This window comes from Muntiacus reevesi, chromosome 3, assembly GCF_963930625.1.
Source record: "Muntiacus reevesi chromosome 3, mMunRee1.1, whole genome shotgun sequence".
Taxonomy (NCBI): Eukaryota; Metazoa; Chordata; class Mammalia; order Artiodactyla; family Cervidae; genus Muntiacus; species Muntiacus reevesi.
In genome coordinates, this window is record NC_089251.1 from 30,930,453 (window position 1) to 30,954,588 (window position 24,136).

Here is a 24,136-nt window from a genome sequence, read left to right on the forward strand (position 1 = left end):
CTGATGCCACCCAGGGCCCCCCAGAGGCCTTGAGGGGACAGCCAGGAGCATCCCCCAGGGATCTCCAAGCTCAGGGTGCAGAGACTGCAGCGGGAAAGATCTTGGGGACGCAGAGCTCACTGCCCTCAAGGCTCCCGGCCTTAAGGCAGGAGCGGAGCTCTGAGCTCAGAGGCCAGGGTTCCAGGCCCGGCTCTGCTGCCCAAACACCTTGTGACATCAGTGGTCACTCCCCTGCTGCACTCGGACTTCCTGGTTCAAGAGACAGGCATGGGGATCTCTGAACTTATCTGTCCTGGGGGGGGGTCACGATGAGGAAACACAGGGAGAAGAGATGGGGGGACACTTGGGAGGAAAATAAAGAAAATGTGAGGTGGAAGCATTTCGTGATGAGGACACCTCCCAGCAGAACAAAAAGCATGGCCTGAGGCTGGAAAAGCCTCCATCAGAGGCTGCACCCACGTCATACCCTGACGGACCCTCTTCGGGGGCCTGGGTTGCACAGGGCCCACCGAAACAGGCCAGCTCAGAAGGTGGGCTTCCCTGAGGGGCCAGGACCCATACTCTGGGAGCCCCTCTGTCTCCCACCAGCGGCGCCCCACTTACGAGATGGCCTCCACCATGGCGAGCCCCATGAGGATGGAGCAGACGGCGTGGTCCTCCCGGTAGTCAGGCAGCCCACAGATGCAGTAGTAACAGTCGCCCAGGATCTTAATCCGCAGCTGGTGGTATTTCTGAAAGGGCAGGGTGTGGACTGGGGTCCTGAGGCACCCCCCTCCTCGGCGAGGAGGGGTGAGAGGCGAAGACCGCTGAGGAAGGCTGGGTGGGAGGAAGTCGTGAGGGCCAGGGAGGAGGGGGAGAGGCAGGCCCAGGCCTCGCGGGTGCCGCCCGCTCCCCACCGTGGAAAGCCAGCTGAGGGGCAGGGTACTTACAGCCGCCAGCTTGTCAAAGCGGGCAAAGAGCTCGTTGAGCAGCTTCACAAGCTCCTGGGCGCTGCAGGCTGAGGACAGCTGGGTGAAGCCCACGATATCTGCAAAGAGGATGCTGCAGGGGAGGAAGGCCCAGCGGTGAGGATGCGGATAGCAAGCCAGGCTCCGCGCTGCCCACCGCCAGCTCCCACTCCAGCCCCCCGGCAGCCAGGTCCTTGCTCAGGCCCCAAAGTGGTGAGACCCTGGCACGTCCAGGGTGCATTCAGGGCTCTGGCCTCTAGCTTAGCTAGTCTGTGGTGTCTGTACAATATTGGGCCTGGACCACAGGGCCAATCTCAGGCCCCAACATCCGGCAGCAAGGCAGCTCCTGCAGGGGCTGAGGTTCATGCTGTGGGGAGGGGGTGCGTGTTTCTAGTCCCCAGGAAGACTCTCGAATCCCACAGTCCTCAGGCAACCCCCTAAAGCCCCCATCCAGTGCTTGGAACCCAGGCCCGTGGCCGGCGCACCTGACGTTCTCGTGGCGGTACATGTACATGGTGTTGAACTGCTGCTGGTCCTTCTGGCTCTCGTCCTTCTTCATGTCCTTCAGCATCTCGTCGGCCACGTGCTTGGGCAGGATGGAGAGCATAAGGTTCTCCTGCAGGGGAGGAGAGGGTGAGCGGGGAGGGCAGGACCGGTGTGGACACTCTGGGAAGAAATGCCCCAATCCTGGTGACAGACGTGGGCCAGGAACCAGGTGACCTTCCATGGAGACCGGGCAGGGCAGACCCCACACTGGGAAGCGGCTGGAGGCCCAGGACGGGTCATTTCCTGCCCTGAACAGGCTGAGTGTTGAGACCTGAGCGTCTTCAGAGCACTGACGGGGCTCAGAAACCCGTGGAGAGACTGAGTGACTCGTTACCATGAAGCACTTAGAACGGTGTCTGCACACAGCAAGTATGCCATATACCTTAGCTGCTCTTGTGTCACTTGATGTGAAATGTCACTAAAGCACCGAGACAGAAAGTGTCTCAGAAAGACAAGGTCTACACTTGCCTGGGGCTCCTGAACTGACCACAGGCTTAGCGATGACAAGCCCCAGGGGGTTTTCAGGTCAGCAGGAGACCTTCTGTCCCTCGGCCAGGCCCTGTAAGCTCTGTCTGGTCCAGGTGTGATGATGAGGGCACACAAAGAAGGATCCTGCCTTCCATGCTCGTCTCAGCCTTTTTCTCCCCCGGACATATGCATGCGGGGTGCACAGTAATACCAGGAATCAGCAGGTGTGTGAGGGGCTGGGGAGGACATGCCAGGCTGGGAAGGGTGGAGAGGGACCACAGGACACCAAGGATCAAGAAAGTCCCGTGTGGTGCTGCCCGTCTCCTGCAAACTCCGCAGCCCCTGCTCACACGGTCAGGTCTCTCCCACACCCTCGGACTCTGCCCAAACTCTGTCCTCCAAAAAAAGACTCTCTGGGCTCCCTGGGAACCTTGGGGACATCAAGATACAATCTAGTCCTGTGCGGTGGCTGCTCCTAGCACAGTCTGGGCTCTAGGACTGTCAACCAGGGCTGGACAAAGGCAGCAGCTGAAACACAAAGGGTTGCAGCTCTGATGCCCCAAACCCGAGTGCCTCGAAGAAAACAGAGCGAGGAGGTCAGAGGCTCATCTCTGGGGAGTGCCACGGGGGGAACTGTCACTTTTTGCATCATATACTTCTGTAGCTTTTTACAAGAGAATAGATGAGTTCTGAAAGCAGATCATCACTCAACGTCAAATTGTCAAATAATAAGAAAGCGGCTGTGTTGTAAATTACGGCTACCGATCTTCCTGTGCCGTGTGAGGCAACCTCATGGTCGACCAGAAACGGTTAAGCAGGCAGAGTCTACTTTAAGGTAGGGTCTGATAAGGGGCCTCCCAGGTGGCACTGGTGGTAAAGAACTTGCCTGCCAATGCAGGAGACGTAAGAGGCATGAGTTCGATCCCTGGGTCAGGAAGATACCCTGGAGGAGGGCATGGAAACCCACCCCAGTATTCCCGCCTGGAGAATTCCATGGCAGTCTACCTTAAGTCACTCTGATAAAACAGGTCTTAAATAAGAAGTAGGCGTAGTGTACACAGAAGAAGGGACAATTTGTCAGATGAGAAAAAATGCAGCAAAGGGACTTGATGGGAAAGAGCATTCTAGAAGGTGGAGGGCAGGGCAGGAAAGTGATTGAGTGGGCAGTGAAGGAGGGGCTAGGCCCATGTCACAACCCTGGGACTTTTGTGCCAGCCAGGCTCTGCTCTCCTCCTCCTCCCACCACCTTCCACGTCAGATTTCACATCCCCGGATGGCTCCCACGGTATTCTCCTCTGTGGCCCCAAGGCCTCCTCCATGTGACCCACTTGCTTTCACGGCCCCGACTCCCCCTGACTGCCCTACTGGCCCCTCCTGGTAGACAAGCTGGACACCATCTGCTCTTCTCTGCATGCCTTCCTGCCCTCTGCTCTGGTGTCGCTCTTTCTAGAACACCCTCCCTCACCGACCTGCCACCTCCCCAGAGCCCCCAGCCCCTGGCCAGGTGTGTTCACCCTGCTCCTCACTCACACCCATTTTACCAGCATCTTCACTGATGCTGACCTTGTTTGCCCTTACATTTCAGAGATTCTAAACCTATTCCTGGGTCCTGGCCTCTTTTAAGACTGTGTGATGCTAATGATAGATCTTTCCGATAAATCCTCACATACACATAAAAGATTCTTGACAGTCACTCTCAGAGTCCAGGTAAAACTCCTTCCTCCACGTCCTTGGAGGAGGGAGAAGCTGGGATCCAAGTGTACTTGCCAGGTGGGCCTCACAGGGGGCGCAGGGGTGGACAAGACAGGGGGCACCCAGGGCAGCCTCAGGGGCCCAGAGCAGAGAGATATGGCTTGGTCTCCCCAGCAGAGAGGCAGAGCCCCACCCCACTCTTCCTAAGATAGCAGTTGCTATATGTTTTGAGAGTCATAAGAATATTCCAAGCCTCTGACCCATTAATGGCTCCTCTGGGAATTTATCCAACAGAAATAATCCAAAAGAAATAAAAAGATTTATGTGCAAGAAGAACCTCACTGCAGCATCACTTATACTTGTGGAAAAACCTCTAAGCAGCCCAAATGTCCGGAAAATGGCTCATTAGATTGTGACACATCCTCTGGATGGAAGATTATGAAACCTTAAAAATGACCTTGATGAAAACTGTTACAAGGAAATAATGAGAAAGAGAAGCAAGACACAGAACTGTGTTCTGTGAAGGCGATGCTGGATACACGTGCATCTAAACAACAGCAGGAGGATATATGCCAGACAGAAACGGGCAATTCAATGTGGGAGATCAAACTAGGAGAAAATTTCAGATGTTTTTCAAAACTGCTATATGGTGTCATCTAGAGAAGGAGGTGGCAACCCACTCCAGTATTTTTGCCTGGAGAATTCCACAGACAGAGGAGCCTGGCAGGCTACAAGTCCACGGGGTTGCCAAGAGTCAGACATGACTGAGCAACTAAACCTACCTCCATATGGTGTCACACTGCTGAGGCTGTTTAAAATTACGCTTTAAACTGGAAATAAACACAAAACTTCCTGTTGCTGCCAGCTGTGACCTGACCCCAGCTTGTCTATAGCTACCACGGTTTTCTTCGAAAAAGACAATCCCTTGCAAGGCCACTGAGCTAGCTCCAGACTCCTGAGTCTGGTCAGGTCTAACCTGAGAAAGAAGACCCACGGCCAGGTACGAAACAAGCAGGAGACCACAGCCCTGCAGCGAAGGGAGGAGGGAGGAGGCAGTAGCCCTCTCTTAGGAGCCATGAGACAGAACCAGCACTCTGGGCTGCCTTCTTTCTGCAGTTCTCAGAGGACAGCAACTTGCCTGGCAAATGGACACTATTGACCAATATCACAACTGTCCCTCTTCCCTAAAACCTTCCCACCTACCCTGTATTTTCACAAACGTGTAAACTGCCTCTATTCTGCAGGTGCCCGAATCGAAGTGTGGAGGGTTAGTGGTTTGTTCCAATTCCTCGGGCCTCATGGAAGACCCAGAACTCGAACCCAGGGATCTTTGACTGATGGAATCAGGGGATTCTTCTTACCCAAAGGATGTGCTTTTCTCACACTAACTCTCTCACCTGCATCAGACGTTGTTCTGCTATGAATGCAAAGTGCCCGAATGTTATCTAGTAAGGAGCTCACCCGTGAGAGAGCCCACCAAGACATTCTGTGGGCCCCAGTCCCCGTGGTGCTATGTGGGAGGGTGGGTCCTCTGTGGGCGCCTCAGTATGGTGGCCTGGGGCACTCCAGACCGCAGCTGGGACTCCCCCTGATGGTCAGCAGAGGAGGAGGAGGAGGGTGCTGCTGAGGTGGGTACAGGAGAGGCCTGGGCTGAGTCCTGGGCAGGCCTCACCTCCCTCTATCCCAAGGGCTGAGGGGAGGAGGAGAGAGGGTCCAATGCTGTGAGCTCTGCCTCAGCGACGGACAGTTGGCTCTGAATGTAACCAACAATGAGGGCCCTGGGATACTGGCTTACCCCAAAGCTGTGAGAGACATCAGCTCCGGCAGCTCCAGAGGGGCTCGCCTAGAAGGGGCGCCAGCAGGACTCCCCCACAGCGCAGGTGTAGTGAGCTGCCACTGGACTGACCACAAAGGGTCCAAGGTGCCTGCTTCCTGCTGGAAGTAACGCAGCACTGCCAGGAAGAGCAGCAACCTCTGGGGACTCCTCGGGTGTCTAGGCTTTAGAAGGTCCCCCTTCAGCTAAGCCCACCTCATGAGACCCGAGGCTTCATGACCCCAAGTCTGGCCTGCAGACGGGGGCCCAAGGCTCACCCAGCAAGGCCCAGGATCCTCAGCTGACTGGGGACCACACTGAAGTTTGTGAGCACCACTTTAGAAGCATTTGAGAAGGATCTGAAGGAAAGGAAACTGAGGAGAAAGGCACAGCCATGATTATGTAGTGAGGAGCGGCTTACTGGTGCACCGAGAAAGAGAGCCTGACGCTGAGGTCGCTGCTAGAGACCCTGGCCTTCAAGACCATGCTCAAGCAGCAGGCAAAACCTTCAACCGAGACTTGAGGATTAGAAAGAAGAACACTTAAAACCCAGAGGACAAGGTAGCAGCGAGATTCAAGTCAAGGTGGAAATGACAACACACCTCCAGAAACTTGGACTCATACAGTCAAAGATGCAGAGGTCCAGCCCCCCACCCAGGCTACTCTGAGAAAGACAAAATCCACTGATGATCACAGTCCCAAAGAACTGGGAGTAGAAGAGGAAGATGTGATCAGAGTTTATCAGGAACAAAGAGAAGGTGCAGGGGGAGGGTGTTCAACAATTTGGATGATCTTTTCATTTAAGTTTTCTTCTCCATTAACCCTTTTTTATTTTTTAAATTAGTTTTTTGTAACATTTTCAAAACTGAATTGAAACTATCACCTCCACATCTTTAAAACTCCTGGCATTTTGAATTCTAACACTCAGCACTCATTATCAGGTGAATTTCTATGATCCACTCCAGACCCCTTCCTATCATCTCTCCTTTTATAAAAAATGACGTGTGCAGAGGCCACTTTTCTCAGGACTGTGCCTTTCCAGGCTGGTGGTGCCCGCAAGTTCTAACAAGAGCCTGCTGGACATTTGCCAGAAACTAGACTATGGGAAAAGGACATTTCCTTACCTTGAAGCTAATTTTAAAATCTGATGGTCTAGACTAAAAGAAGGAATCAAAGTTGGAGGTTGAAGACAGAAGTGGAAATAATAATGACTATCTACATAACAGGCTTTGCTAAAGAGACAAATCATTTTAAAGGTTTAAAAATCTTATTGGAACAGAGAAGAGTAGCTGAAGGGGGTAGAGAAAAAAAAAATTATTGAGCTGGAGTCAAGCTTCTAAGGCCCCTGTGACCCAGGACATACACCGCCCCTTTGGCCTTGATTACTCATCTGTAAAATGGGTTCTCTCTCGGTTCAAAGTGGAAATCCTTCCAGAACTTCCAGAAAGAAAACTTCAGAAGACACATAGGATGTATTTATAGAATATCTGGATGGGACATCACAGGACAATTGGTGAATATGAATTTTACTCCATAGTGGTCTGGTAAAATGTACAGGATGAAGTTCAAAGTGGGTAAATGTAATAACCAACTACAAGAGAAAAGAACTGGGGAGGCACAGTGTATCAACACTGGGGGAAAGTCTAGCCACTTGAGATGCTATTAGATCTTAAATGAATCCACAGCATGAAATGGTGCCTGCACAAGTCCCTTGGCCCTTAAGAGATGTTAAGGTCCTGAAAGAGGAGGTGGTGGAGCTGCTGGGTCCCCCACCCAACAAAGAAACAGATCTCCTGGGCCATGGTCGGCAAGTGACCGTGAGGTGAGGGCGCTGGAGTTGGCGCACCTGAGGGTGGCTGGGGGTTGGGGTTGGGGGACTGGGAATCAGCCCAGGAAAGGGAGGGTCCTGCAGCCTCACAGAGAATTCAAGTCCAAGGAAAGCTGTTGTGGAGAAAAGGGATGCGCTTGCTCTGAAGGCCCCACAAGGGAAGACTGCACGGAACAGACTGTTGCTTCTAGCAGAGGCAGAATGTTCTAAAAGTCAAAGGAGTTCAAGTAAAGAATGTGCTGCCGCGAGAGGTGGTGATCTCTCATCCTCAGATGCCATGTGAGAGGGCAGCAGGAGGGGGCAACCACCAATGGAGGACTGGCTAGCAGATGGGGATTCAGGGATCCAGAGGCTGTGACGTGGTTCCACACGGAGAAAGAAGGCGGGCGAAGAGCCTCCTGTAGCCCCTGTCCAGCCCTCAAGCTCTGATGCTCATCCTAAAAACACACAGCAACGAACAGTAAGGCCCTGACCCTCTGGGCAAAGAACCAAACGAGGTCCAGAAACAGAGAGAAAGTCTCTAGAAGGCCTTATGAGTAGAGCAGAAGACTGACCTTGTGAGTAGAGGAGAAGGACCCAGGCCCACTCCAGGGGCAGGGGCTGGGCGAGCAGACTCGGGTGGGGTGGAGGTCCTGGTCCCTGGGGGCAGAGACCACAGTGACCCCAGGCAGGAGGTTCGGCCTCCTGAGCTGTGGTCTCCTCATCTGTAAATGGTCACGTACTGAGCTGCTCAGATGAGCCCCAGACAGAGCGCTGTGAGCACAGCCTCAGCCAGGCTCGGGGAAGGGACAGACCGAGCCCCCTTCTCCTTAGCGGGGACTCACGCCAGGTCCCACCTTCCTGCCGCCCTGGGATTGAGACGGAGGAGGGGGCCAGCACTGCTCCCAGGGGCCCTGCGTGGTTACAGCTGATGCTCTGATGAGGCAGATTCACGAGTTAATTACAGCAGCGTGGTCACCAGGGACTGGGGTAAATGAGCTTGGCTGATGAGAAGCTAAGTTTCTACAACATCCTCGTGAAGGGGACAGAGGGAGGGAGACAGATTAACTGTGGAGAGACCAACAGTGCCCAGGTGGTTGGCATGCGTGTATGTGTGTATACAGTGTCCATATGAAGTAAGCATGTTAATTCTACTTATCTAGTTAAAGGATGTGTGTGTTCTTACGTGTACACACACACGCGCACACACACACACATGTCACTACAATGGGCTGGGAGAAGACCCACAGCTGTCTGCAAACATGTCTATTCTGGTCCTCATTTATCCATATTCTTGGAGTTTCCAGGCCACTTAGAAGCCAAAAGGTCACTGGCCCCCAGCGGGTGCCCATCTTGGTCTGACTACCTGAGCAGAGGAGGCAGAAGGAGAAGGAAATGCCGAGTAGGAACCTGCCCTATTAGCCCGGGGAGGTCAGGGCCCAAATAGCGCCTGACCTGATGAGAGGACACGGGACCACATCATGTAATCTGGACAATCTGCTATTTGAATGTGAACAGACAGCCACCATTTAGACCCAGGGGGCCCACACATGCTGCTTCATCCCAAAGACAAGGTCATGATCGAGGTCACTCAAAGAACAGTCACTGGTCACCTAGGCAGACCCCTGAGCTACATGCTGTGAAGGTCGATGGTGAACAGTATTCCTAGGAACTCAGGGGAGCAAGGCCGTCAAGTTGCACGCCAAGTGGCTGGTCTCTCAGGGCAGGAGTGCTTTGCTGTCTTCAGGCAAAAGCGGGCAGAGCTCAGAGGATGGAGAGGTTGCATAACTCAAAACCCAGCATATCTTTAAACAAGACCTTCCAGGGCGAGACAGGCTCCAAACCAGCAGCCCAGGATCTCCCAGAAAGACGGACTCCACACCCAACCTCAGAGTTGAGAGAACAGCCCAGAAACCAGATAGACCCAGGGTCAGCCCCCACCCTTAGCCTGTTAGAGGGGAGAGGGGGTGCAGAGCACGTGGGGCTGACAGTCACCAGACTGGGTGCCTGTGCAGTCCCCAGAGACAGGTTACTGTGGGCCAAGGTGTCCAGTATCTCAGGAGACAGCCCTTCGGGCCCAAAGATAGCCACCTGTGTGGTACCTGGAGCCCTCACCAAGACAGCCTGGCACAAAGTAGGTGCTCCTAAGAGGGTTGGTGAGTTAATGAGCTGTCAACCAGGAGACACGGCTCAAGGGGCAAGGCATCACCCTCCAGAACAGCACTTTCTGCAGTCATGGAAATGTTTGGTAATCTCTGCCGTCCAATGCACAAGCCAGCCACACGGAGCTCCCGAGCACATGAACTGTGGCTACTGCAATGGAGGAAAGTGATTTTTAATTTAAAAATTTTAAATAATTTTAATTTAAACAGTCCCAATGACTGTACACCTCTAGAATGCTACAGCAGCAATTAAGTCCAGCTCACATGCCAACTCTGAGGGACAGAGAGCAGCTGCCCAGAGCACTGTGTTGAGAAGGATGCTGAGGTCACATCTGTGATCAGTGGAGAAGGGTGCTAAGAGGCCTGCCATGGAAGCACAGACCACCTGCTTTTGTCTTGGACCCAGAGCAAACTCACCACCTCCAGGCTAAAATCCTTAGAGCCATCTCTGACTGAGCCATCACTCTCCCATACCCCAGTCTACCCTCCAGTACCCTGCCTTCAAAACATATCCCGAATCTTCTGTTCTCCTCATCACTCCATCCTGATCTGGGCCATTATCCTCTCTCACCAAAATTACTGCAAAGTTTCTAACTGGTCTCCCTGCTTCCACTGCTGTGTCCTCTCCACCAGCAGCCAGACTGATCCATTTAAATCCTCCAAAGCAGGGTTCTCCTTAAGGGAAAAGCCAAGGTCTAACAGGCCCCATCACCTCTCTGCCGCACTGCCCACCTCTCATCCCCTCACCTCTGCTCCATCTGCACTGACTGCCGTGATGATCTGTGAACATACCTCAGGGCCTTTGCATTTACTGCTCACTTCTCTGATCACTGCATGGCTCGCACCCTCACTGCCTTCAGGTCTCTGCTCAAATCTCATCTTATTAGAAAGCCTTCTCTGGCCCATGCCATTGAACAGTAATCTAGACTCTGTTCTGCTCACAGCTGTATCTCCAGTGTCTAGAAGCATGTTTAAAGTATTTGTGGGATGAATCCTATCTTTGAGACAGTCTGCCAATCTTATCCTGCTCCCATTTCATAGACAAAGAAACGGGGGCTCAAAGGGCAGAAGTAATTGGCTCAAGGTCATGCAGCAGGTTAAGTGCCCTGGCTCGGATGTGAATGCAAGTCTCACTCTGCACCCCATGCTGTCAGACCTTTCCATTTCCTGAGGCAGTCAGAAATAACATGTTTTTATATAGAGTGACTACATCTTTAGGTACTGGAAAGCTGTGAAGCTCTGGGCAGTTCAAAGAAAACAGAAACGGACAGAGTGGATGTCATCTGGGACTACTCACCTGACCCTCCTAGTTAGTAACTCCCCCAAATAGATAGCCTCACCAGGATGGAGAGGGGAGGGCCTATTCCCCAGAAGGGTTTTGTTGTGATGATTAAATAATTCAGTAAAAACTCAGCCTACGACTTGGCACCAGAAATTGTTTTAAAAAAAACAACAACAAAGCACAACTACCCCTGTTACTAAACAAAACTTCGAGCCAGATAAAGGTGGGGGATGCACCACAACCCTGACCATGCTGGACGCAGACTGTGGACTCTGACTGCGTGCAGAGGAAAACACTGCTGGGCTATGTGGTCAGGGCTCACGGCCCCCCAGAGCCTGGCAGGGACCCAGCTCAGCGGCCCCCCAGCCCAGACAGGGGGCTGCCCGCCAACACCACGGGCAGTGCCACCAGGCCCCTGTCCCCCCACCGGCAGGGGCCCTCCACAGCCTTAGAACAAACTTTCCTCTAAAGGCTCCTCACTGGCATCATCTAACATCCATTTATTTTGCCAAATCCTGCAATGTTAGAAGGAAGAGCATGCTGTGAAATCCAAGAGGTGAGAGCTGGAACGGAGAGACGCACTAATTCTTATTTCATGCCACGGGAAATTCACCTACTGGCTTTTCTCAAACCAAGAAGCCTTCAAGGCTAGACTAAAAACACTGACTCGCGAGTGGTTCTGTGAAGCAGGTAAGACAGCAGGGATCTCTGGAGGCTGATGTCAGGGGGTTTCCTCTGTGGTTCCCATCAAGTAGGTGATGGGTTTGCCCCACCTACATCAGCTGCTTATATAACAGGACTGCTGCAGCGGACAGCAGGGCGCATCCTCCTCCTCCATCCCTATCCCCCACTGGCTCCCAGGAGGCAGGTCCCCAGTCCCAACCTCACTGTTGCCAGGACGACAGCGGGCACTTTGAGGGCTGACACTGGAAGCCAAGCCCTAGGCTGGGAGGCAGCAAGCTTCTCACCTCCCTTCACTCTCACTCCCCTCTCCCCACCAACCGAGGCTGAGATCACTCTGGGCCTTAATCTCACAGTTAAAGGTCTTGAAGGGAACAGGGAGGCTGGCTTGGGCAGAGACATTCAGAAAAAGACAGGAGATGGAGCTTTTGAAATGGTATAATTCTGAGTCCCAAGCCTCTCTTACCTGAGAAATCTGACCCTCATGGTAAATGGGTAAGGCTCCTCTTGGAGACCTGCTCAAGGACAGAAGGTCACCCACCCCAGCAAAGATTCCTGCACGAAGAAAAAGGCCATCCCTGGTCACAGGTGACCTGGGCTTTGGGCTGAAGTAGGAGGAGAGGCAGAAAGAAGCAACTGTTGCCTGCACATCCCACCAGGAGCTGAGCAGGAACTGCCCCCCCCCCCACACACACCGCACTGCCTCCCCACACTGAATTCCCCAGGACACCACGGAGGAAGGAGATCTGGCCCTGGCCCTCACTGGGGACGGGTGATGATGACTGCTTTTCTGACCCTGGGCTCCCCTGCAGCTTCCGCCTCCGGGAGCGTGGGGACCAAGGGCAGTTCTCCTCCCCCAGTGAGGACCTGGCTGACTTCCTAACTGAACGTGATCTGAAGGGACGTGCAGGCCTGCCTAGCCGTAGCCCCATCATCTCTCCACCCTCCCCCACAGGCTCCTCCAGCCACTCCCCATCCCTGGGAAGTGATTCTGAGGATGTGATTCCGAAAGGTTCATAATTCTGCAGTCCATACCTGATGACAGGTGTGCTGGGTGGATTTCCTGGATGCCTGCAGTTGCCAGGTGGCAGCCGGGGTGCTTAGCAACCCTCAAGTTCCCCAACTAAACCCTGGAGCTATGGTCACATGAGAATAAAGAAAAACAACTCCACCCTGTGGTCCCACTGGATGGCTTAAAGTGTCAGATATGTGCTCAGCAATGCAACGAGAGGCCCTCGCCTGCCAGGGCCACGCTCGCTCTTAGAGCCTCAAACCCACGAGGCCCCACTCTCCCGGCAGAGCAGAAGACAAGCCGAGTCACGGGAATCCAAGACCCCGCCCCATCTCCTCATCACCCAGGGGCTCCCTTGTCTCAACACAGCCTTTTTCACCTCAACAAAAAGGAAAAAGAAAAAAAATCCCAGTAAACTAGAAAGCCTGTTCTAGCCGAGAGCCCAATTTAAAAATTGTAATTTTTAAAAGAAACCCCTGGATTATGGGAAGTTTTTCTCTACTTCTCTGTATCTTCAAAATGTATCCAACAACAATAATATTAGTGGTAGACAGTTCAGGGTCTACTATTTCTGTTAAGTTCAGCAGCTCGGTCATGTCGACTCTCTGTGACCCCATGGACTGCAGCATGCCAGGCTTCCCTGTCCATCACCAACTCCCGGAGTTTACTCAAACTCATGTCCATCACCACAGTGATGCCATCCAACCATCTCATTCTCTGTCGTCCCCTTCTTCTCCTGCCTTCAACTTTTCCCAGCAACAGGATCTTTTCCAATGAGTCGGTTCTTCACATCAGATGGCCAAAGTGTTGGAGCTTCAGCTTCAGCATCAGTCCTTCCAATGAATATTCAGGACTGATTTCCATTAGGATGGACTGGTTGGATCTCCTTGTAGTCCAAGGGACTCTCAAGAGTCTTCTCCAACACCACAGTTCAAAAGCATCAATTCTTTGGCACTCAGCTTTCTTTATAGTCCAACTCTCACATCCATACATGACTACTGGAAAAACCATAGCTTTGACTAGACTGACCTTTGTTGGTAAAGTAATGTCTCTGCTTTTTAATATGCTGTCTAGGTTGGTTATAGCTTTTCTTCCAAGGAGCAAGCGTCTTTTAATTTCATGGCTTAGCACTGTGCTAAATAAACACTTTAAATTTAGCTTCCATAATAAGCATATGAGACAGCAAAAACTTGAATATCTGGTTCTAAACTGCTACATCTGAGAATAAGCTGTGACTTTTTTAAGGATTAACACTTGCAAAACATAGACGGAGGAAAAAACACTTGAAGGAATATGCCCCAATCAGTATTTTTTCTTTGTACTTGTCTGTTTTGATCAAATATTGTACAATGTATACTGAAAATGAAAAGAAACTCTTCCAACCCCTGTTCACCTGGCTGTGACTTGACTCAAATAAGAAAACAGTGGGCAACAGCTCACAGGATGCTACCACTGCCTTGGGGCCTCTTCCCTGCAGTTGGGGTTTCCAAACAGACAACTGTGGGGGGAGCTGCAGGAGTTCCCAAAAAAAAGAAGTCTTTTCTAGATAAACAAGGAAAGTTTAAGTGCCTAAGTCCATTCTCATGCATTGCTGAGAGGAGCGTAAATTGTTTGAACCTCTGTGAGACAATTTGGTAATATTTATCAACAATAAATATGTCAGTATGTCAGCAAATTTGGAAAACTCGGCAGTGGCCACAGGACTGGAAAAGGTCAGTTTTTGTTCCAATCCCAAGGAAGGGCAATGCCAAAGAATGTTCAAACTACTGCACAACTGCACTCATTTCACATGTTAACAAGATAATGCTCAAAATCCTTCACACGAGGCTTCAGCAGTACAAAAACTTCCAGGTGTACAAACTGGATTTTAAAAAGCCAGAGGAACCAGAGATCAAATTGCCAACATCCCCTGAATGATAAAGAGAAAGCAAGGGAATGCCAAAAAAATATCTACTCCTGCTTCACTGACTACGTTAAAGCCTTTGACTGTGTGGATCACAACAAACTGAAAAATTCTTCAAGAGATGGGAATACCAGACCACCTTATCTATCTCCTAACAAACCTGTATGTGGGTCAAGAAGCAACAGTTAGAAGTGGACATGGAACAATGGACTGGTTCAAAATTGGGAAAGGAGTACATCAAGGCTGTATATTGTCACCCTGCTTATTTAATTTATATACAGAGAACATCAATGTGAAATGCTAGGCTGGATGAATCACAAGCTGGAATCAAGATGGCTGGGAGAAATATCAACAACCTCAGATATGCAGATGATACCACTCTAATGGCAGAAAGTGAAGAGGAAGTAAAGAGCCTCTTGATGAAAGTGAAAGGAGAGTGAAAAAGTTTATTTAAAACTCAACATTCAAAAAACTAAGATCCTAACATCCTGTCCTATCACTAAATGGCAAATAGAAAAGTGAAAATTGGAAACAGTGATAGATTTTATTTTCTTGGGCTTCAAAATCACTGTGGACGGTGACTGCAGCCATAAAATTAAAAGACGCTTACTCCTTTGAAGAAAAGCTATGACAAACCTAGACAGCGTATTAAAAAGCAGAGATATCACTTTGCCAATAGAGGTCCATATAGTCAAAGCTATGTTTTTCCAATAATCATGTACAGATGTGAGAGTTGGATCATAAAGAAGGCTGAGCACCTAAGAATTGATGCTTTCTAATTGTGGTGCTGGAGAAGACTCTTGAGAGTCCCTGGAATGCAAAGAGATCAAACCAGTCAATCCTAAAGAAAAATCCTGAATATTCACTGGAAGGACTGAGGCTGAAGATCCAATCTTTTGGCTACCTGATGCAGAGAGCCAACTCATTGGAAAAGATGTTGGTGCTGGGAAGCACTGAGGGCAGGAGAAGGGGGTGACAAGATGAGATGCTTGGATAGCATCACTGACTCAATGGACATGAGTTTGAACAAGCTCCGGAGATAATGAAGGGAACAGGGAAGCCTGGTGTACTGCAGTCCATAGGGTCACAAAGAGTTGGACAGGACTTCATGAATGAACAAAAACAACAACAACAACAAGTCAACATTAAAAATGCATGTGCCTGGTCCCTCAGAATGTTAAATATAGAACTACCATATAACCCAGCGATTCCACTTGTGTTTATTCCCCAAAGGCTTGGAAAGCTGGGACTCAAAGAGACACTTACACACCAACAGTGCATGGAGGCATCATTCACAAGAGTTGAAAGGTGGATCCCATCAACAGATGAGTGGATAAACAAAATGTGTTACATATATACACTGGAATATTATTCAAGCTTTAAAAGGAATGAAATTCTGATACATGCTACAACATGGATGAACCCTGAAGACATTATTCTAAGTGAAATAAACCAGTTACCAAAGGACAAATATTGTAGGATTCTACTTATATGAGGGGGCTTGACAGTGGCTCAGTGGTAAAGAAACCATCTGCAATGCAGAAGATGTGGGTTCAATCCCTGGGTTAAGAAGATCCCCTGGAGAAGGAAATGCAACTCATTCCAGTATTCCTGTCTGGGAGATCCCATGGACAGAGGAGCCTGGTGAGTTGCAGTCCATGGTGTCACAAAAGAGTCAGACATGACTTAGTGACTAAATACCAACAATAATGTATATGAGGTACCTAGAACAGTCAAATTCATAAAGACAGAAAGAACAGTGATTTCCAGGGGCCAGGGAAGGGAAGGATGAAAATTTAATATTTAATGGGTATAAAATTTCTGTGTGGAATAATGAAAAAGCTCTAGAGATGAAGCATGGTGATGGCTGTACAACATTGAGAATGTACTTAATGTCACTAAACTATAAACTTCAAAATGTTTAAGATGGTAAATTCTACCTTATGTATACTTTATCACAGTAAATATACATATATATACACACATATATACATGTTCACACATATATGTATACACATATAATTTTTAAAATGCACTGATCAAGCAATTCCACTTCTAGGTTTTTAGCTTTCAGATATATTTATACATATATAATATGGTATCCCTATAAAGATATCTACTAGAGTAACATCTACAGTAGCATAGAACTGGAAATAACCTAAATGTCTACTTATAGGAACCCTTCTAAATAAATGATGTTACCTCTACACAATGGAATTCAACACAGTCACAAAAAGCATGAGGCAATGTAATATGAACTTGGAACCCTCTCTAAGGGACTGGGTGAATAGAGTGTGGAGAAGAGTGAACAGACCATCTGTGTGTGAAAAGTCTATACAGGCACACCTCGGAGATATTGTGGGTTCAGTTCTAATAACTGAATAATGTGAATATTGCCATAAAGTGACTACATGGATTTATTGGTTTCTCAGTGCATATAAAAGTTATGTTCACACTATACTGGAGTCTATTAAGTGTACAACAGCATATCAAAAAAAATACTTCATTGCTAAAAATTTTTAGCTGTCATCTGACCCCTCAACAAGTCATGATCTTTTTGCTGGTGAGGGCCTTAACTTGATATTGATGGCTGTTAACTGATCAGGGTGGTAGCTGCTGAAGGTTGGGGGTGACTGAGGCAATTTCTGAAAATAAGACAATGAAGTCTGCAGCATCAGTTGACTCTTTCATAAATGGTTTCTCCATAGCATGTATTGCTGTTTGATAGCAATTTACCCATAATAAAACTTTCAGGACTGGAGTCAATCCTCTCAAACTGGGCTTCTGTTTTATCAACTAAATTTATGTAATATTCTATTAATAAAGTCTTTGATGTCATTTCAACAATCTTCACAGCATCTTCACCAGGAGTAGAATCTATCAAGAAACCATCTTCTTTGCTCATTCATAAGAAGCCATACTTCATCCATTAGTCTCATCAGTAATTCAGTCACATCTTCAGCCTCCAGTTCTAATTCTGTCTCTCTTGCTATTTCTACCATGTCTGCATTACTTCCTCCACTGAAGTCTTGAACCCTTCAGTCATTCATGAAGGTTAGAATCAGCTTCTGTTAATGTTGATATCTTGACTTCTTCCCATGAATCACAAATGTTCATAATGGCATCTAAACTAGGGAATCCTTTCCAGAAAGTTTTCAATTTCCTTTGCCCAAATCTATCAGAGGGATCGATCACTCCCTATGGCAGCTGTAGCCTTACAAAATATATTTCTTAAATAACGAGACCTGTAAGTTGAAATTACTACTTGATCCATGGGCAGAAGAGTGGATGCAATGTGGGCAGGTATGAAAAAAACATTAATCTTGTACTTCTTCATCAGAGCTCTTGGGTGACCAGGTCCATTGTTAATCAGCAGTAATATTTTAAAAGGCATCCTTGTTTCTAAGCATTAGGTCTAGATGGTGGGCTTCAAATATTCAGTAAAAATATGCTGTAAACAGATGTGCTGCCGTCCAGGCTTTGTTGTTCCATTTATAGAGCACAGAGAGGGGTGATGTAGTGTAATTTTTAAGGGTCCTAGGATGTTTAGAATGATAAATAAGCATTGGTTTCAACTCCCAAGTCACCAACTGCATTAGCCCCTATCAAGAGAGGCAGCTCATTCTTTGATACTTTGGAGTCAGGCATTGACTTCTGTCTAGCTATGAGAGCCCTAGATGACATCTTCTTCTAATAGAAGGCTATTTCATCTACATTGAAAACCTATAGTTTAGTGTAGCCACCTTCATTGATGGTCTTAGCTAGAACTTCTGGATAACTTGCTGAAGTTTCTACATCAGCGCTTGCTGCTTCACCTTCTATTTTTATGTTATGGAGATGGCCTCTTCCTTAGACCTCAGAAACCAACCTCTGCTGGCTTCAAACTTTTCTTCTGCAGCTTCCTCACCGCTCTTAGCCTTCCTAGAACTGTTGAGAGTGAGGGCCTTGCTCTGGATTAGGCTTTGGCTTCAGGGAAGGTTGTGGCTGGTTTCATCTTCTATCCGTATCACCAAAACTCTCCATATCAGCGATAAGGCTGTTCTGCTTTCTCAGGAACTTTTCCTTTGCATTCACAACTTGGCTAACTAGTACAGGAGGCCTAGGTTCTGGCCTGTCTTGGCTTCTGACATGCCTTCCTCACTAAGTTTAATCATTTCTAGCTTTTGATTTAAAGTGAAAATCATGTGAGTTTTCCTTTCACTTGAACACTCAGAGGCCACTGTAGGGGTACTGACTGGCCTAATTTCAATATTGTTGAGTCTCAGAAAATAGGAAGGTCCGAGGAAAGGGAGAAAGATAGGGGATGGGCCAGTTAGTGGAACAGTCAGAATAAATATTATATATCAAATTTGCCATATCAGATGGGCACAGTTCATGGTGCCCCCATATAAATACAAGAGCGGATGCAAAAACCCCTGATCACAGGTCACCACAACAAATATAAAATTAATGAAAAAATTTGAAATATTGTGAGAGTTACCAAAATGTGATCCAGACACATGAAATGAGCAATGCTGCTGGGGAAAAAAAAGTGGTGCTGGCAGACTTGCTTGGTGCAGGGTTGCCACAATCTTTCTTTTCCTTTCTTTTTGGACACACCATGGCTTGTGGGATCTTAGTTCCCCAACCAGGGATTGAACCTGGGCCCTCTGGTCTGGAAAAGACCCTGATTCTGGGAAAGATTGAAGGAAAGAGGAGAAAGGAGCGACAGAGGATGAGATGGTGGGATGGCATCACCAACTCAATGGACATGAATTTGAGCAAACTCCAGAAGTGAAGGACAGAGAAGCCTGGCGTGCTGCAGTCCATGGGGTTGCAAAGAGTAGAACATGACCGAGCAACTGAACAATAACACTTCAATAAATAAATAATAATAGGAGCAACAGTGTGTCTTACGGCTGGCATTACAATGGAAGTCCAAGGACAGGGGAAAGACTCCTTCAAAGGGCAGAAAGTAAGAATCTGGCAACCTAAAATTCTTTATCTGATTAAAAAGTGGCATTCAAAATTGAAATAAAAATAAACTCTTCTAGCAATTAAAAATGGGGGAGAATTTAGTGTCAACATACCTACACAAAAAGCAGTATTACAAGGAATTCCTCAAGAAGGTGGAAGCACAGCAATGAAGAAGTGGAGTATAACCAAGGGTAAAATATGGGGAAACATAAGTAATGACTATTAACTGTAAAAAAACAATAATTGTGTAAGACTGTTTTGTGGGGTTTAAAATATATGTTGAATTAAAATACATTACAATTGAATCATTATGTTGTACACCTGAAACTAAGAAAATATTGTAGATCAACCACATCCCAATTTTTTAAAAACCTGAAATAAATAAATAATAATATACATTACAGTGGCTAGAAAATCTGGGGGAGGGGGAATTAAGTGTTGTGAGGTCTTTGCATTGTGACCAAAGAGGCAAAAATACTTTGGGGTAGATGCAAATGAGTCATAATTGACATTTATTGATCTTATTTCATTTTTGAAAGGCATTTTGATACACGTGCCAGGTCAAAAATCAAGTTCCAATGAGCTAAAATCATAGAGTTCAGTTCAGTCGTTCAGCTAAAATCACACAGTTCAGTCGCTCAGTCATGTCCGACTCTTTGCGACCCCATGAACCGCAGCATGCCAGGCCTCCCTGCCCATCACCAACAGCAGGAGTCTACCCAAACCCATGTCCATTGAGTCAGCGATGCCATCCAACCATCTCATTCTTTGTCGTCCCCTTCTCCTGCCCTCAATCTTTCCCAGTATCGGAGTCTTTTCAAATGAGTCAGCTCTTTGCATCAGGTGGCCAAAGTCATACAGAGCATGTTCTTTGACCACAGTCAAATTAGCCTAAAAATCAACAATAAAATGATAACTTTTAGGAACTTCCCTGGGGGTACAATGGTTAAGACTCTGTACTCCCAATGCAGGGGGCATCAGTTTGGTCCCTGGTTGGGGAATTAATATCCCTCAGGCCATGGTATGGCAAAAAAAAAGATGACTTTTAAACAGTCCCCAGATATTTGGAAATTAATTAATGCACTCTTAATGGCTTAAAGCTCAACACTCAGAAAACTAAGATCATGGCATCTGGTCCCATCACTTCATGGGAAATAGATGGGGAAACAATGGAAACAGTGGCTGACTTTATTTTTCTGGGCTCCAAAATCACTCCAGATGGTGACTGCAGCCATGAAATTAAAAGACGCTTACTCCTTAGAAGGAAAGTTATGACCAACTTAGACAGCATATTAAAAAGCAGAGACATTACTTTACCAACAAAGGTCCGTCTAGTCAAGGCTATGGTTTTTCCAGTGGTCATGTATGGATGTGAGAGTTGGACTATAAAGAAAGCTGAGTGCTGAAGAATTGATGCTTTTGAACTGTGGTGTTGGAGAAGACTCGAGTGTCCCTTGGACTGCAAGGAGATCCAACCAGTCCATCCTAAAGGAGATAAGTCCTGGGTGTTCATTGGAAGGACTGATATTGAAGCTGAGACTCCAATACTTTGGACACCTGATGCAAAGAGCTGACTCATTGGAAAGGACCCTGATGCTGGGAAAGATTGAAGGCAGGAGAAGAAGGGGACGACAGAGGATGAGATGGTTGGATGGCATCACTGACTCAATGGACACAGGTTTGGGTGGACTCCGGGAGTTGGTGATGGACAGGGAGGCCTGGCGTGCTGCGGTTCATGGGGTTGCAAAGAGTTGGACACAAATGAGTGACTGAACTGACTGAAACAGTTCATGGATCAAAAGCACCTCAATGGATTTAGAAAATATGAATTTTAGAATTTAGAAAACTGAACTAATTGACAACAGAAATATGACATATTGAAACTTGTGGGATAAAGCTAAAGCAACATAACAAGGGAAATCTATAGCAAAAGTACATGTTTTAGAAAAGAAATGCTGAAAATTAGCTATATATAAGTTCCATTTCAAGAAGATAAAAAAGAACACCAAATTAATCCCAAAGAAAATAGAAGAAAATGACAAAATTAGAAGTATAAATTAATGAATGATAGAAATCTACAGAAAACCGAAAAGGTGTTTCATTGAAAAGGCTAAAACGTGAATTAACCTTAGTAAAACAGATTAAGAAAAAATTTAAAAATAGAAGGCACAAATTACCAATATCAGTAATGAAGAAAGAAACACAAATCCCATAGACAATGACACATAGAGATAAAATACAATACACATATAACAACAATTTGAAAACTTAGATAAAATGGACAAGTTCTTGAAAAAACAAAAACTTTTCAAAACCCACACAAAAGGAAATGTAGACCCTTACTTTTTAGAGGAACCAATCTCCTCATAAAGAAAAACTCCAGACCCAACAGGGCTTCACAAGTCAATTCTTCTAAACATTAAAAGAGTAACCTAAAAGAGGGAACATTTCTCCAGTTAATAAGTTGGCATAACCATCATACCCAAACCTGTCAAGGACACAGAAAGAAAGTTAAAATGGAAAGCAGGTCTCATGTACATAGTCACAAAAGTCCTAAAGAAAAACATGAGCAAATATTGACTCACACGTGGCAGCACTCCAGTGCTTTTATCATCCTCAAAAGGATTGACACAGATTATCCCATTTTACCTGCAAATGTATTATCATCTACACTTCACATATAGGGAAATTGAGGCCCAAAGAGGGGAAAGAACTAGCCCAAGGGCACACTCAGGCTAAAGTCCACTTGATGGGCATTTACAGGCACCTGCTGCATCCCAGCAAGGCCTGGGGGCATGTCCCTCTTCTCCCTTCACCTCCCTTCGGCCTCTCTGGACCTCTCATTCCGGGGCCAGTGTCTGCCCTGCTGTTGCCACACGGCCTGCGCAGACAGCCAGGCACCCTCTGGATGCTCCATAGTGTCCAGGAGGCCTGGAGCACACAGGGGTGGTTCTCTCTGCCAGGCCCCAGGATCCCTGCACTGACCCTGCCAGCAGCGAGCATACGGCCCGGGCATTAGAAAGCAGGTCTAGTGGCCTGACCATCACCGCTCCCAGCTTTCCAAGTTACAAAGCACTTCTGTCTGTGTTTCTCATTTGACCCTCAGGGAACCCTCAGCAAAATGATGATCATCAACATCTCCACTTTGGAGTAGAAATACTCCCACTTTGAAGATGAGGAAAGAGAGGCTCTACACGGCGGATAACTTGTCCAAATCATCCATGCACAGAATAACAGACCCAGGGTGAGACACAGGGCCTTTCTCACCACCCCAGAAGGCCCCCACCAAGCACCGTGGAACGTGATTGAAGATGTCCTGGATTATACACAATGAGACTGACAGATCAACACAGATGAGTATGCTCAAAACTGCAAAGACTATATAAAAAAGAACCCTCCAGTCTAGCTAAGTGGTGACACACACATTTTTTTTTTAATGTAGAGAACACAGCGGGATGCCGCCACAGTATGAGAGATCAAATGCAAACAAGAACCAAGACAGTATAGAAGGCAGAAATTAAAGAATGCCTTTGAAGGGGCTCAATAAAGCCAGTAAAGCAGGATCCTTTAAATACGTTCCAGCCGCAGCAGCTCCTCGGTAATGACAGGACACAGGGTCGAGGAGAAGGGGACAGGTGTGATGGCCCCTTGTCACCATGGAAGTCAGGATGGTTCCCCCTCTAAAGCCTGTCTTCTGAAAGAGATGAGTCCAAGGCTCAGCTCAGAAGCTTCTAGATCTCATTGGTAAACAGAGAGAGAAGGAACGCCCCAGGACAGAGGGAGCCAGGACACACCAGCTAAATGAGTCAGTGTGTGCCTTAGAAGAGCACTGTCTGGAGAATGTGAGGTTCACCAACAGAACCCCCAAAACTACTGCCCTGCCCACCTGGGTGGCAAGATCCAGGAAAACAGCAATTTTAGTGAAGCTGCCTATCCCAGAGCAAACAGCACCACCTGAACACAAAATGACATGGTTCCCAGAGCAGAGAGGCATTTATTTTCAACCTACTAAGTTCATTTATTCAGGGGAAGCCAACCTATGGAGAATAGGAAACTGGTGGATGAAATTTCTGAAGACCTTCAAAAAACATCTGAGATGAATCCAGACCAAAAACTATTTAAAAGACTCAGTCACATGAGAGCAGGGAGCTTCTGCGGTGGATGAGGCTGGAGTGAAGCCAGTAAACACAGCGTGGGGACAGCAGGCACTTCTCTCAGTGGAAAAATGTAAACTGTGGGGTCCCCAGGGGCTGGGCTGGTTTTACCATGTTCACAAATGACTTAGCAGGAGAAGGCAGTGGGAAGCCTGCCCTGAGTGCAAAGGAAACAGTGCCCACAGGAGGAGGGATGAGGGGATGACAAACTTCACCCAAAAGGACCCTGAGGCCAGTGAATGTGTCTTCCACCCCCGCCCCACCGCAGGGAGCCCTGAGCAGACAGTAGGTGGGTAGCATGAATCTGCACAAGACGGAGTGACAGAGGGATAAGAGTGATGCCTCCAAGGAAACTGTGGTGCTGGAGAAGACTCTTCAGAGTCCTGTGGACTGCAAGGAGATCACACCAGTCAATTCTAAAGGAAATCAATCCTGAATATTCATTGGAAGGACTGATGCCAAAGCTCCAATACTTTGGCCACCTGATGCGAAAAGCCAACTCACTGGAAAAGACCCTGATGGTGGGAAAGACTGAAGGCAGGAGGAGAAGGGGGTGACAGAGGATGAGATGGTTGGATCGTATCACCGACTCAGTGGACATGAGTTTGAGCAAACTCCAGGAGACAGTGAAGGAGAGGGAAGTCTGGTGTGCTGTAGGTCACAGGGTCGCAAGGAGCTGGACACAACTGAGCAACTGAACAACAACAACGCTA

The 24,136-nt window shown here is 47.8% G+C and overlaps 1 protein-coding gene across 4 annotated transcripts in view; it reads right to left on the bottom strand.

The window, feature by feature from the left end:
* Positions 1 to 24,136, bottom strand: part of ADCY3 (adenylate cyclase 3) — an 82,616-nt gene that overhangs the window by 19,675 nt on the left and 38,805 nt on the right. For all 4 annotated transcript variants that reach the window (XM_065928677.1, XM_065928676.1, XM_065928678.1 and 1 more), the window contains 3 exons: positions 1,433 to 1,563; positions 930 to 1,041; positions 604 to 731 (listed from right to left, as the gene is read on the bottom strand). In XM_065928677.1, the coding sequence (XP_065784749.1) occupies positions 604 to 731; positions 930 to 1,041; positions 1,433 to 1,563 (371 nt within the window). The remainder of the gene's footprint in view (positions 1 to 603; positions 732 to 929; positions 1,042 to 1,432; positions 1,564 to 24,136) is intronic.